The sequence below is a fragment of the Onychomys torridus genome, chromosome 15 (assembly GCF_903995425.1).
Source record: "Onychomys torridus chromosome 15, mOncTor1.1, whole genome shotgun sequence".
NCBI classification, from domain to species: domain Eukaryota; kingdom Metazoa; phylum Chordata; class Mammalia; order Rodentia; family Cricetidae; genus Onychomys; species Onychomys torridus.
This window is the reverse complement of record NC_050457.1, coordinates 18,096,379-18,111,526: the sequence shown is the minus strand read 5'-3', so window position 1 is coordinate 18,111,526 and position 15,148 is coordinate 18,096,379. Positions and strand designations below refer to the sequence as shown.

Genomic DNA, 15,148 nt, shown 5'->3' with positions numbered 1-15,148 from the left:
CAACAAACAAAACACACCATACCGTACCACACCAGACAAAAAACAGAACTGGAACCAAACAAGCAAACAGAACAAATCCCTACAAACTCGCTACACTATCACAAGTTTAATCAACATAAAGACGGGAGGAAGGTAATTATCAGGCCCCTCACCAAGAAGCAAATGTCCATACAAGAGACTCATGACAGATCTCACGGGATAGAAAAAGATACATAAAAGTATACCCCCTATAAATACCATGTAAACAGTTACGTGGTAATGGGACTTACTGAGATGAAATTAAAGAAGTCATTTGTACCTGTACTTTACACTACTATACACTGATAAATCAGTGACCAAGACCACCATGGGTATACTACTCAATTTGAACAGCAGACTTTATTAGTAATTAGTGACTAGAAAACAATAGCAAAACATTTCCCCTACTAAGGTCTTTACATCTACAAGGTGCATATGTCAACAAATCTCAAATTAGGAAAGGGTAGACAGAAGGAGAATGAATCATAATTAACATCTGTGGGGGAGGAAGAGAAGCCTGCAGGTGCCCCGAGTCCGTCTGCACCAGACATCACATTTCCCAGTCCACGGCCAACTGGGTAAACTGTGATTCATGAGATGACAAGAAGGCAGACAACAGATACCTAGGCAAATGCTGCAATTCTAACATGGTGAAGTGTGGGACTGGTGAAACACACCCTTTCTTAGTGACCCGAGACCACTTTCCAGGCACGGCTGCAGCTAACTCACAAAAGAACCTACCAAACATCTCACCTGGGGCTGGAAGCAACTTCAGTGGCAGAGTGCAGGCATGTGTGAGGCCCGACATTCAGTATGCACCCCCTTCGCCTAAGGTTCCCTTACTATTTTTGAAATGAAAATATATAAACACAGGAAAGTAGTTTTACCCATGCTATATGGCTCTCTCTAGCTAGGTAACCCAAGGCCACCCCACACTGTGGACTCTGGGGCACACATGCACATCCCTGGCCCACCCCACACTGTGGACTCTGGGGCACACATGCACATCCCTGGCCCACCCCACACTGTGGACTCTGGGGCACACATGCACATCCCTGGCCCACCCTACACTGTGGACTCTGGGGCTGAGTGAGAGACGTTCCAAGTGGATAAGCTGCACAAAGTCTCCCACCTAATTCTTTCCAAAGACTATCTTTAGAGCTTTGGGGATTATGGACGGATGTTTAGGTTTTGAGTTTTGGTAGAGCATCACTTACTTGCACTGACACCAGTACAACTGAGCAATGGCCCCTCGGTTTCTAACTACATTGGTGACAGGAGCCTTCCTCAGAAACACTGGATTTTTCTCAGACATCTTTTCTGGCCTTGATGAGCCTGAGATTCCTACAGCTAGTCCTCAGTAGGCTCTCTTAGAATACACAAACTCCTGACTTTGTGGAGTCCATCCCTATGCTATGAATGCTGGTCATCCTGCCTTCACAGGCTCTTACGTGTTACCTTCACAATTCTGATTTAAGACTCCCACAATGCACAGGTACCATACACATTTCACAAGAAGAAATAAGGCTATTCCACTGCATTTTTAGTAAATGCTTCTGGGTGATTCCCAGGCTGCTTGTTCCTAAGCGGAACTGTGACCTGGGAAAGAGCAGACTGATACAATGGCTGGTAAGGTCCTTCTCACTGCACCTTTTCCTAAGATCAGTAAGAAAAACCAACAGGAAGACAGAGGAGGCAGCCAATAGTAAACCACCTTTCTCATGCTAATAGCTGCTTAGTAAACTAAAGGGAGGTATGCTTTCTCAGTTGGTCTTTCAAAGTATTAACGATGGAGGAAATGTTCATACAACTTACACTTAACCCTTCCCTCCCTCTGTGACTAGCCTTGTGCAGCATGAATGTGCTTTACCACTCAGCTGCATCTCCAGCCCACACTTTCCTCTCTACTTAGTCTTATACTAGGTTATCCAGGACGACTTTGAACTCACTCAGTAGCCAAGGCAGGCCTTGAACTTCCTATCCTCCCGTCTCAGCCCTTGAGTAACTGAGACAAGTCTACGTTACAGGGCCAGGCACCTTTTCCGTAGTGAGGAGCATTACTGTTGAAGTGACAAGCACCATTTCTGTATTACTTGTTCAGCGACAGCTCCCACTTCATACTGTCTCATACTCAGGCAAATTCATCAAGTTTACTTTTCTGAGGAACTCATGTATTTTTAAAATTTAAAATCAAGTTGGGGGAGCTGTAGCAACAGACTATTTCAATCAAGGCAATGGGAATTTTATTATTGACTCATTAGGAAGAATACAATGGCATCGTTGAAAGTCCTGCAAGAAAGAAATGATCTTGAGAATTAAGGAGAACATATGCCAGTTTGTTATGTAAGAAATTTTAGTATCTTAAATAGGAACAGTCAAATGCTTTCCATGTTTGGCACTTAAAAAACAATCTAAGCCAATTATTGTTTACAAATATTAGTGGTTGGTCCTGGTCTTTCAGAAACTCAAAAGAGCGCTCTTGGAGAAAAGTACAGGAGTCATTAAAAACCTTACAGGATTTCAACACTGTCATCAGCAGATGCTATCTAGGCTTAGAGATAAAAACAACATCCCCTGGGGTAACATAGCATCAGATGCTACAGTCTTAACAAAATACAATGACTCAAAAAATACTAAACTGTCAATTTCTGTTATTCAACTGTAATCAGCAAAAGTTATTTCATTTCAGTGAAATTAAGAAAAGCATTGATATAGATTTTATAAACAATTAACTCAAAAGAATGGCAGAGTGTTAGATAATCAGAAAAATAACTTGAATCAACTTGATTGAGAAAATACAATAATGAAGTGCTTATAGCCTGGAAGCCTTAAAAAAATAAAAACATTTATGGCATTATATAGCCAAATTTTTTGTAAAACATGAAATATTTTCAGGTGTAGTAGACCTTAGAAGCAAGTTAGGACAGCACAATCTATTAAGTTTACATAGACCTTTTATTCCCATTGACCCTCCCCCCGCAGGCTGCAGAGCCCACACCCAGGCCATTAATGATGGAACTAAATAGAAAAGCACCATGAGATCCTGTACATGAGGACCGAGCACATTAAGGCTGAGTGCCATCTCCACGATAAAGTAAGTGGTTCTGAGTTATCTGTCTTCTTTGCATTAGCAGTAATAATTTAGCACTGACTATGATTTTTAATTAAAGTCATTTGACCAGGCAAGAGGTTGCAAACCTCCAGAACAAGTTTCAAGAAAATTATGTGTTAATCAGGATTATAAAACTGGCTTTTGAATCTCAGACCAGTCCTGCTCTCTAGCCCCATTTCTGGCCAGGACTTTCTCTTCTGTAATAATAAACTGTCTCTATTTCTGTCAGTAGAAAAACAAAAACAAAAACAAAACTATGCTAAGCGTCCTTCCTAGACCATCTTCCAGGAGGAAGACAGCTTTCATATTATTTAGCTTAATATGAAAAGTAACTTTACTTCTTTTCATCTCAGAAATAAAAGTCTGCAAGGCTGACTTCTGTTTCTAAAGAGCAAGACCCACAACCCAACACCAGAGCCAAAGCAGCAGTCTTCTGAGCACCACAGGAGACTACGACGCCCGCAGAGCAGAGGGAACGTGGCAGGCACAATAAGCCAGAAGTTAAAGCCAACAGTGACACTCTTACATTTTCATAGTTTCAGGAACTCATGACCACTAGAGAAAAACCACAGGAAAGCAAAAGTAGCCAGAGGCTGGGCCAGCTGGGCAGTGGAGAGTTTGCCTGTCACGTATGAGGGTGCAGTCTCCAGTGCAGGAGGGAAAACACATCGACTAGGAAAACTCAGAACCAAAACGCTCTCCTTTTCCTGAAAAAGCTTTACTTCTCTCCTGGTGAGCAACATCACTGGACAGACAGCCGAGTCTGCACCATGGGGCCAGTGTGATGGCCTTTTGCCTACTGTAATCACTACCTCCATGAGACGGACAGGGCTTCTTAAAATTAAGAAATGTAAACCTCAGCATTCCCAACTGACTTACCCCAAGTTCCACCCCCTTCTCTTGCTGTAAACAAAAAACAAAAACAAAGCACACCTGCTTTTTGAGTAGCACACACACCTTGATGCTGCCCCAAGAGCACAGAGCACTCAGGCAGCTGTGAACAACAGCCTCTCAGCTCTGCAGGGGGCAGGCAGGCTACTGTCCTTCTGTAGCTGTCACAGGATTTCCGGTCTGCCTCCCCCTTTAGTGTTCTTCCCATTTTCATACAGGTGGTGAAGGTAAGGCTGTGAGGAGAACAGATGACCTGCCACAGATCTCAAGGCCAGGCGCAGTGGGTCTAACACCCAAACCACCCCCATGGCATGTTCTACACAGAGACTCTTCTGCTTCTGAGCTGACACAGAAGAAAAAAACCAAAACCAAAAAGACCAAAACAGGCCCCAATGGCTCTCCTCTGAGTCTAATTTACTTCTGTAACTGATGACTGTGTGAGAAAGAAGACACCAAATACCGTGTGCAGATAGGTATCTGTGTGGCAAAGGTATGCCATCACAGTTTGTTATGACTCCTTTGAGCTCACAAAGGCCTCTTGAATAACCATGTGGATAAAGGGTAATTCTTCTTATCTACACTTTCACTTGAGGCCACAGGCACCACCAGTATACAGAGTGCAAACAGGAAGCATACTTGCTACTGCCTCTCGGGACACAGGACCTGGATGCTGTGCTTATTCAGGGGCCTGGCGGGGAGGAGGTACTCGGTCTGAGCACAGAAGCTGCATTTGGCCTACTGATTGTCCAGCAGCTCCTTAGAAATCAGAAGCAGCCTTAAGGGAGTGAGTGCCTATCAAGGGAAGGATGTGTCTATAGCACCCAGTGCCCACTCTACTGTTTTTCCTAGAAACTCAAATCCAGAAAAATAAGGTAAATTCTTAACAGCATTATAAAAGGCATCTCAAGAAGCCACCAAGTTATTATAAAATGTAGATATTGTCTGAGCATCCTTCAGAAGCAGCCATGCCAGTATCAGAAGGATGCTACAAAATGGGAACAAGGCTTTGACTCAAACCCATCAATCAAGCAGACCATCAGGCATATGGTTATTTACTGACAAAGAAACAGTGGGCTAAAAATTATGCTTCTGAACACAGATGTTTTCCCCACATCACAGGATAGTGAGCCCACCTGTGCACACTATCCCACACCACAGGTTAGTGAGCTCACCTGTGCACACTATCCCACACCACAGGTTAGTGAGCTCACCTGTGCACACTATCCCACACCACAGGATAGTGAGCTCACCTGTGCACACTATCCCACACCACAGGTTAGTGAGCTCACCTCACCTGTGCACACTATCCACACCACAGGTTAGTGAGCTCACCTGTGCACACTATCCCACACCACAGGATAGTGAGCTCACCTGTGCACACTATCCCACACCACAGGTTAGTGAGCTCACCTGTGCACATTGTCTTGGCCTGAAGGCACTGGGCCGAGGTTGGCAATATTCACAACCTTCTGGAGGATCATGGAGGGTGTGAAGTTCTGGGGTGCAGCGATGACCGTAACAGAGGTCTCATTCATTCCAGTGAGCGTTCCTGCAACAGCAAAGGAAGGGTCCATTCAACTGGTCTTGTTGTGAAAGGGATGTGAGCTTTAAGCTAACAGTCAAACTTTAAAACTTTTCTTAATGAAAGGGATACTACTTTAGAATTTAATATATAAGTAATTACATAAAATCAAAATACCAGTGTTTCTAAGATCAAAAAAGTCTTCATTGTGTAGGAAAAATAAGATGCTGTAAAAATAAACGAACAGAAATTCTTCATAAATCTGATTTTAACTAGCACAGGATAAAACCTAAGAATTTTAAGTAAGTTTTCGACTTTAGTCCCTTTGAAAATGTAGTATGTGGGTCATGTAAACTGCCTCGATCTCACTTGGGCGGGGACTTACTTCTTGATAGCATTAGCTATTTATTCTGCTCCTTCCCGGACTACGGGCCATGCTGACGGACAAATGCAGTAATCCAGCCCCGGCAGCAGGACCTGATGAGTGACTTCCAAATGACACTGAGTGTCGGCTCAAGTCCCTCAACAGTTCTCGGTTCTAGAGCACGGGAGCTCTGAGCTCCACTCAACAATACAGCCATCTGTCTGACAAACTGAACTGGAGCCAAAGACACACAAGGGAGGTTTTGAACAGAGAAGTCTGACCAGGGGAAAAATGTATGTCACAAAGTTCTAAACTGCCAGACATTTTAAATAGCATTAGAGAAAGAAACTTAAGTGAAGGAAAATTACAGACGCCACAGCTGCCGAAAGACACACCATATAACGTCAGAGCTTCACGTGGATGCGTCGAGACAACAAACTCAGCGGTACACCAAACTCTCGGGAAAATACTGAAACTCAGCACCTGGGTTAAAACTGGAATGATTACAGGAAATGCCATCTGTTTGCATCTGTGACATAAGTCACGGACACTGATGATGTCTATTAAACACAACAACTTTTGGAGACATTTGATCATGTGCACAGTACTGTATACAATTTATGAAAACGGTAAATTTTGATTTCTTATTTTCAAAAAACTTACAGTCCTTATTTAACCTCCAAGCCTATGTATGCACTTTAGCTATTGATTGCAGAGGAAATGTGAACACTTTAAAAGTCCCTCTGATCAACAGGAGAAAGACACTAAAGGCTAATAACACTGCCCGAGACCCTACTCCCATCCATTCGATAAATCCAGAGCCATCTAGGTCCAACAAGGAGCGCGCTTACTAACCACTCTGAGCCCAGGAACACTACGCTCTGTCTTAGGCCGCTTAACTTCAACGTTAGGCAGAAGCTTTAACAACTACACAAGCGGCCAAACTGTGCTTTTAAGTGGAGCACAGGGGCTGACAGAAGACTGCCGAGATGTGTGTACTCATTTAGGGTTTAAACCGTCTCCATTAAGCTCTATTGGAGAGCAAGCGCTGAATAAATGAATGCAGCTATGTTTATGTTAAAAGCCTGTTCCCCGCAGCATGTAATTAAAGGGAACGCTGCACAGACCCAGCACTTTTGTCGAGCTCCTGCAAATGGAAAGATGGATAGCACTCAGAGAAGGGGACGCATTGCTTCATATTTAACCTTAACACTCTTGTCATTAATGGTTTGTCTAACTTGTTCTATAAAAGACAAGGTACTGCTCCATTGAAGTAAAATTAAAAAAATCAACTAAACCATGCTTTTCAGAACACAAGATTCATTATCGTCAGCTAATGTATTGGCATAAAGCAAAGTAACATCCTATCGAGTAAGGCACACATTCAATCTGCCTTCCTACCCCCCCCCCCTTTATTTTTAACTCATGCTGTTTTATTGTTATAGGCAATTTGTACCACTCAGCATGACAGTGTAAACTGAATCAAGATTAATTTACATGCAAAAGAACACTTAGGAGAGCAGCGTGGTAAGCAAATGCATTGTCTCGATTGCTGAGGTGGAAAGGAGGCTGGAGGGAAAGGTACTCTAATTAAGGGGCATCAACTATGATTGCTTGTGGTAGTCAAGGGCCAGAAAACAGCAAATGTCTGACCATTTAAGGAATCAGTATCTTGTGAGCTAGGAGCCCATAAGATGGATGCATAAATCACAATAAAATTAAGCAAGCATTCTAGGTTTCTCCCTTAAACCAGAGATTTTTGCTTAATGAAAATATATCAGGTATTCTCAAATTAACAAGAAAGAAAAATATGCCACAGTGATCATTAAATGTTTGCCCATACATGTATAAAAGTAAAGGTTCAGGGAAATACTTTAAAGTTATCAGAGGGAAGGCTGTGGCTTCATGGGAACGTAACAGCATTTTGTTCGAGGTATAAGACAAGATTTAATTTAGGCTTATTGGATGTAATTAATAGCTAAAATGAAACCAGGGAATGCAATGAAATCTTATTTGAAAAGATTTTTCTAAATTTTAGATTTGCAATTTAAATGACAGGGAGAGAAAGATGGAGAGCAGGCAGCCTGGAATAAACCACTGGCCTGAGTCTTCTGAAATGAGAACTGTCTGAAGAAACTAAACTCATTTTTTTCAGTATACGTCACAGTATTGAAAGGCTCTCACACATAGCTCATTAACTACCTGCAATGCTCCAAACTCGTAACTAATCAATCACACTCCAGTCGAAGGCTCAATAATATGAATACTATAACACTTTCAATATCTAGGATAGCCCCATCTGATGGAGCACTTGGCCGCACTCCTGTTGTTCTGAGCACGTGTGTTCAGCACCTGAGAAAAAGTGATAGGACAGGTGGTACTCCGGAAACAAAGCTGTAGTTTTAAGGAACATAAATGTAGCATGTCTGCTGAGACCACCTCTAATGTTGTACATACTGTTTTGTATATCTTTGGAATAAAATAGAACCATATTCCTCCTATTTCTTTATAATTTTTAAATTAAATCCCAATGAATACACTTAATGTACTTTTTGGGTCTTAGAATATATCCTGTGAAATTAAATAATAAGTGCATTTATCAAAGTAGAAACAGGTTTTAAAGCTAGCATATGACAAAATGTATACACGTTTCTTCAAATTACTTACATCTTTCCTTCTAGAACTGTACACTGACAAAATATAAACAAGTGATTTTCATTTAGGTTTAGGATTTCCCTCTGGGAGTCAGTCATCTTACGGGGTCTTCTGTGAAAGCCCAGTTCCCTTCCTGGAGCATTTCACCAATCCGTATGAGAAGTTGTAGATTGAGGCCTCTATTAGCAAACCCGCTGAAACCCGTAACTAAAGACGGTTCTGAAAAGGCCTGTGCTGAATCTGCCAGCATCAAGTCCCACATCAAAGCATGAATTCAGGAAGACAGAGAGAATGATACAGAAAGGCCAAGAGACCAGCGAGGATTTACAAACACTTCATATAAACACATTTTCAAATAGCTTTATTCAGAGTAGCCTTTCTGCTCTATTAAACATAGCAAACAGCTGCCAGATTTATTCAGACAAATAATCAACAACCATAGGAATAAAATGGCAGAAGAAAAAGGAATTTTGGCAACAAGCCCACAGAGGACGGCGGCTAGTCTCCGTGTGCACCTCTCTCGTGCACTTGCGGTTCTGTATGGCTAGTCAGAGAAAAATCCCCCAGTCACAGCCGAGCACAAAACATTTGATGGAACTCGCAAGTACTCTAAACGAAAGCTGAGAGAGAGCAAGGGCATACAGTAATCTGCAGTGTAGGCCTGAGCTGCACCCCAAAGGCAGACAATCCCTACCGTCGGCACCTTCCTCCCTGGTGCGCCACTCACCCTGCTTTGCTGAGCAGATGTGAAGCAGAGGCAGGCTCTAGCCAGCAAAGGGCGGAACAGCAGACTCCAGAATCAATTCGTTTGTCATTGGAAAAAGAAAGCCACAGGGGCAATTTCCTCTACAGCAATACTAAACTTTTAAGAAGACAAATACAAAGTTGGATTTAGTTATCCGTTATCCCTTTTTTAAAAAATCACTTAAGCAGGACTAAGGTAGGAGAAGATGCTCCATTGACAAGGTTGTCTGAGGTTTTAGTGGTGGGATGTTTCTGACAACAGGTCTCTCTGACCTTCTCAGGAAGCATGGCCTCTCCTCAGCGAGGGAGTGCTGTGTGTGCAGTACTTCTGGAAGAGTGAGGGATATGACTGAACGACCTCCAGATAAAAGGATCTTTGATTATACCCTCCAGAGAGAAAAACAGTTTAGGCTCACATCAACTTTTACTCATTGCTGATGACAGCGTTTAAATAAACCCTACCTTTACGAACACTGTACTCAAACATCAAAAATCAGTGTTTTCCCCGTATCCATACACAAACAGGCCCTCACTTTTATTAGAAAGCGTGCTTGACTCTGGGCAAGTACAATATTAATACCTGCAGTCTGCTACAAGTATTTTTTTTTTTTTTTGGTGTATATTTTAAAATCTTTCAGCTCTGATTTAGTCAAAGCATTTCTTTAATAGGATTCAGTCAAACAAACATAGAAGTATTCAACAGTATATTTAGGACTTTACTCTGAAGGGTAAAGTGCGTCACTGTGTATCTGGAAAAGCGCATTAGGAGGAGATGGAGAAGAGCGTTCTAACAATGCACGAACAAATGCAGACCGCAGGTTACAGAGGTAGAAAGAGCATCAGGGAGTCTTCAGTTCCTGGAACTTAAAACACATGAGCATAGCATGGGTCTACAAAACACCTCTCAGAATTGAACAGCTGGTTAAGATCAGCCTATCATTTCAAAGACACATTAACTGATTTCCAATCCTGCCAGGAACACACATAAACACTTACTTTTAAAGTATGAGTGCACGCATCAGAGCAAATGGGAAGTGTATGGGTTGTTGCTGGCTGGGTATGCATGGAAACCCCCAGCCTTTCGGAAGCACAGGCCTATATTGTTTAGTGCAGACCTTTCTAGCAAAACGTAGTCAGCTCTCACCTCGCTCCTTCTTAAAGTCTTTCTCTGACATGGCCACAGGCAAGAGCAGTTCCCCAACAGGAGGCTGGATGCTGACGTTGAAGCAATCATCCTTGGTGCTAAGGGAAAAAAAAAAAGATCCAAAGATGACCAAATGCTTAAAATCGTACTTTTAAACACTACATAGTGTAACAGAAACAGTTAAATTTGCGATCCTCCTGCTTCCACCTCCAGGATGCTGGTTACAGCTGTGCCACATGCTGGGTTTATGCGGTACTGAAGACAGAACCCAAGGCTTGTTTGGAAGGGGTGAAGGAAGGAGAACCTTGCGCCTACTCCTGTGTTTTAGGAAGGGAGTACAGGGAGCCCACCAATGAGGCTGACTGCACAGAGCGGCTTTATAGACAGCGTGCCCGCTTGGGCCAGTTTTCTATGGAGAGCTCCAGTTCAAGACTGCTGTCCGGGAATCCTGGCCGCCTCCAGCCTGCCTCTTCACTATCTGAATTGTACTGATACACAGAGTCAAGTAAACATACCACTATTTTATTCACAGAACCAACACAGAGCGCTTTCAAGGTTTAAAGACTGCTTTGTATTTGTGTGTGTCTGTGTGTGCATGTGGGTACCCACGAGGCCAGAAGAGAGCACCAGACCCCCTGGAGCCACCTAATGTGGGTGCTAGGAAAGGAACTCTGGTCCTCTGGAAGAGGCAAGCACTCAACCACTGCACCCACCCCCTTAGTCCAGTTTCAATGTTTCTTAAAGGAAAGACAAACCATGGGAACCCTCCAGCACTGGTCCCATCTAGAACTCAGAAACTGGTGAGGAGGGAAGAACACAGGTGGGGAGCTCACTTAACTCTGACAGAGGGGGCAGTGGTTCTTAGCATTTACTCCTAAACCCTAACAATGAGCAATCCTAAGAGGCACCTTCTGTTATCCAAAATCGGCTAGTAAGAACAGCAGAGAGGCTGGGGGCGTGGCTCACTAGAGTGGTAGAGTGCTTGCTGGCATGATTGAGGCCTTGGGTTTGAGTGCCAGCAACATCCCCAAAACCCAAAGTAAATTTAATCAGCACAGCCAAGGGCCACACAGCTGTATGTACTGGGCTCTGCACCCAAGCGTCCCTGTCTCAGAGCCCATCCTTATTCTGCTAGAGCGCAGCGCTTCTCTGGGTTGGGGAGCATTTAGCGTGGGGAGCTGAGATATTTATGGGTTGTCTGGAATTAGAAGAGACAGACTCAGTGATGGACAGACAGAGTCTTTGAACTTTACCATGAAAACAACTGGGTGAATGACGGCACATTAAAGAGGAATCTGGATTCTACACAAAAGAACTTGGCTTTAATTATCTCATACTCTGAGGTGTCCAGGAGATAATTAGAAATGCAAATTAGGAAGGGCAGGAAAAAGAAGGTGACACGGAGAAAGAGGACACCTTGAGAAGGGCCTGGTGCAAACCTGTGGACCACAGGGGAAGGAACCAGCGGTGACAGACAGGAAGAGCGACTCTGAGAACAGCCTGTGCCCAATCTACCAGGAACCTAAACCGAGGACTGAAGGAGACACGGATGCTCCCTCAGCAAGATGGATCCGATGGGTGAGTAACGGGCAGGCGGGGCACGGGACAGTAGAAGTGACCTGAGAAGCAAGAAGAGGCAGGACACATCCTCAACAGAGAAAGATGCTCTAGGAATGCAAAGGAGCAGTGGAAGGCAGGCCGGGGGCTCTGCGAGAGCAAGATCTTTTTTTTTTCTTTTGGTCTTTTGAGGCAGGGTTTCTCTGTGTAGCTGTCCTGGAAGTCACTATGTAGACCAGACTGCCTCGAACCTGGGGATCCGCCCACCTCCGCCTCCCAAGTGCTGAGATTAAAGGCGTGTGCCACCACCACCTGGCTAGACCAAGGTCTTACTGATGAGTGTAAGCACTAGATGAAGGGTTGGCCTGGGAGGACACCCAGGCCAAGAGAAGGGATGGCTAACTCATTAAGGGAGATGTGTAGCATCCATAAAGAGGTGGGTGTACACACCACACGGTATGGGAACTGTACATATGATTTATAAACTAACAAGACAGAAATCCGACCCTTAAACTGCTAGCTATACCAGGGTTCTACAAAACAGGAGGTACTAGGCAATCTAGTGAGGGAAACTCCTCCTAATTCCTTCTTTATACCTTTATTTTTGTGTCATAGTTTCTTATTTTAGTATACAAACAATGTCAGCACTGACTAGAGAGATGGCTCAGAGGTTAAGAGGTTAAGGGCACTGGCTGCACTTTCAGAGGTCCCGAGTTCAATTCCCAGCAATCCCATCATGGACCACAACCATCTGTAATGAGATCTGTGCCCTCTTCTGGCCTGCAGACATACATGCAGGCAGGACACTGTATACATAATAAATATTAAAAAAAGTTAACCAACCAAAACATATGCTTACACATGTATATGTATATTCACACACACACACACACACACACACACACACACACACACACACACACACACACACACACACACACACACACCATACATCCAAGGGATGCATAGCCAAAATTGTTACTAAGAGAGGCGTGTACACAACTTCAGAAGGTAGAGGATCAGAAGAGCAGATGAACTGTGCTATCTGTAACTTTTTAAAGTAAGAAAGATAATGCATGCATGCTGTGTGGGTCAAGGTGGCTCTGCCGCAGTGGTGGATGGGAGTGTTGCAGAGTGGAGAGGAGGGGGCGATGATGGCTTCTCAGGTCTCTGGGGTCAGGGAAGCACTCATGAATGGTTTCTCCAGTGACACAGTGTGCTGGGGAACAGCAGACACCACTGGCCAGATGTGTTCTGCTCTTGGTACCCATGCACATTCTCTGTTGTGTCTGCAGAATGGGGCACTGGAGGTAAACGTAACAGGACCAGAACAGTGCAGCGGTGGACGCTGGACCCGCTCACCCAGTATCTGCTGGCTCTTTCTTCTCTGCCTCTCCTGCAGCAAAGAATGAGTAAGTGACCCCGTTGTGAGCAATGAAGCACAGACAGATTCCGCTGGGAGCTGCCAGGGAAGCTCTGCTTTGCTTTTTGGACACAGACATGGCTCCTCTTTCCTTGGTATCTCTCCCTTTCTTCCTCCCCACTTCTTTTATTTTGGGGGGCTGGGGAAGGGGCAAGAACATAGGCAGGAGCCTTCATGGGGTCATCATAACTGAATTGGCACAGGACACACAAGGCAGAGAGCCTTAGACCCCCACTGACCCGGGGCAGCTGGTCACCAGCTTGGCATGGCTGAGCTTGGACTGCTCTTGGAGCAGTAGTAAAGCCCTGTTCGGGTAAGCCACAGTCGGCTTTGTTCCTCATGGCAGAAAGCAAGCCTCGGACACAGTAAATCGGTCTTCTACACACAGTTTCGAAAGGTTCCTTTGTATTTGGACAAACTTTTTTTTTCATTTGCAGGAGTCTCCAGGGCCTTCATTTCCTCTTTCCGACCATTTTGCCTTCTTTTCTGGTTGCTTCATTCTTTTTCCAGCTATTCCTTTCTTTTAAAAAAGTAATTAAAACATTACAAGTTGTTGGGTCTTGTGCGCGTATGGTAAGGATGCGTGTGCCGTAGTGAATGTGGGGAGCTAAGAAGATAACTGTGGGGTCGGTTCTCTCCTCCCACTTTTATGTGGGTTCTGGGAATTGAACTCAGGCTGTCAGGCTTGCACAGCATCTCGACAGCCCCAGATATCCCTCATCTTTGCCCTTCTCTTTCTGTCTCCTTTGTTTTAACATGGAGAAATCACCATGTCTATCTCTATTCATATACATCTCAACACAAATAAGACTGATGAGATGTGAACTTATTGAATTACCAGAGCAATAAAGTAGCGTCAAGACAGCTTTACACAGCTGAGCCAGACAGTGAATCAGTTAACAGTCTGATGGAAGGTAAGATCTCATTTGTATGTTTGACTGTGATACATACACAACTATATACAACCCCATTTCACAGATGCCTATGATCCAAATAGGTAAACTAAGTAAGAGAGATGGCGTGTACAGGCTGCTTACTGATCCTTGTCTAAGGAGAGCAATAACCCCTCAGAGATCATTTTGACCATTAAATGAAATCAAACAGGACAATGTACCACAGACACTCAAAACTTACACATGTAATCCAAATGTACCACAGTTCTTTCTCCTACCAAAAATTACTTATCTGGGCTTCATCCCCAAAAGATGAACTGCTTAAGTGAAAACAATGAATATTTAGCACTTGGATAGACAGTGTCCAGTTGCCCTAAAAAGTGACGCCAGTTTAAGGTTCACAATTGGCATACAAGGGTACACACTTTTTGTCTGACTTTCTTATCAATACCCGGTATTAAAATTATTTTGAAAGTTTGTCAATGATAGGTGAAATATCTCAATTTTTATTTTCCCACGAGCCACATTATACATCCTTATGCTTGCATTTATTTTCTTTTTAAAAATTAAAAAAAGAGTGTGTGTGTTTGCTTGTATGAATGAATATATTGTGGACCTTGTTGATGCCTGGTGCCCATGGAAACCAAGAGAGAATCAAGCCCCCTAGAAGTGGAGTTACAGATGGCTGTGGGAACTAGCTATGTGCCTGTGGGTCCCGCAAGAGCAGCATGTTTTCTGAACTACAGGCATCTCTCCAGCCTTCCTTAGGAACTGCTTAGCCTCTTCTTTCCACCCTCTGCCGGGTCCTGACGGTGAGCTTCTGTC

At 43.8% G+C, this 15,148-nt stretch overlaps 1 protein-coding gene across 3 annotated transcripts in view; it reads right to left on the bottom strand.

Moving 5' to 3' along the window:
* Ap3b1 (adaptor related protein complex 3 subunit beta 1) overlaps positions 1-15,148 on the bottom strand; it is a 205,645-nt gene that overhangs the window by 6,276 nt on the left and 184,221 nt on the right. For all 3 annotated transcript variants that reach the window (XM_036206993.1, XM_036206994.1, XM_036206995.1), the window contains exons 25-26: positions 10,451-10,548; positions 5,432-5,570 (exon numbers count right to left, since the gene is read on the bottom strand). In XM_036206993.1, coding sequence (XP_036062886.1) covers positions 5,432-5,570; positions 10,451-10,548 — 237 coding nt within the window. The remainder of the gene's footprint in view (positions 1-5,431; positions 5,571-10,450; positions 10,549-15,148) is intronic.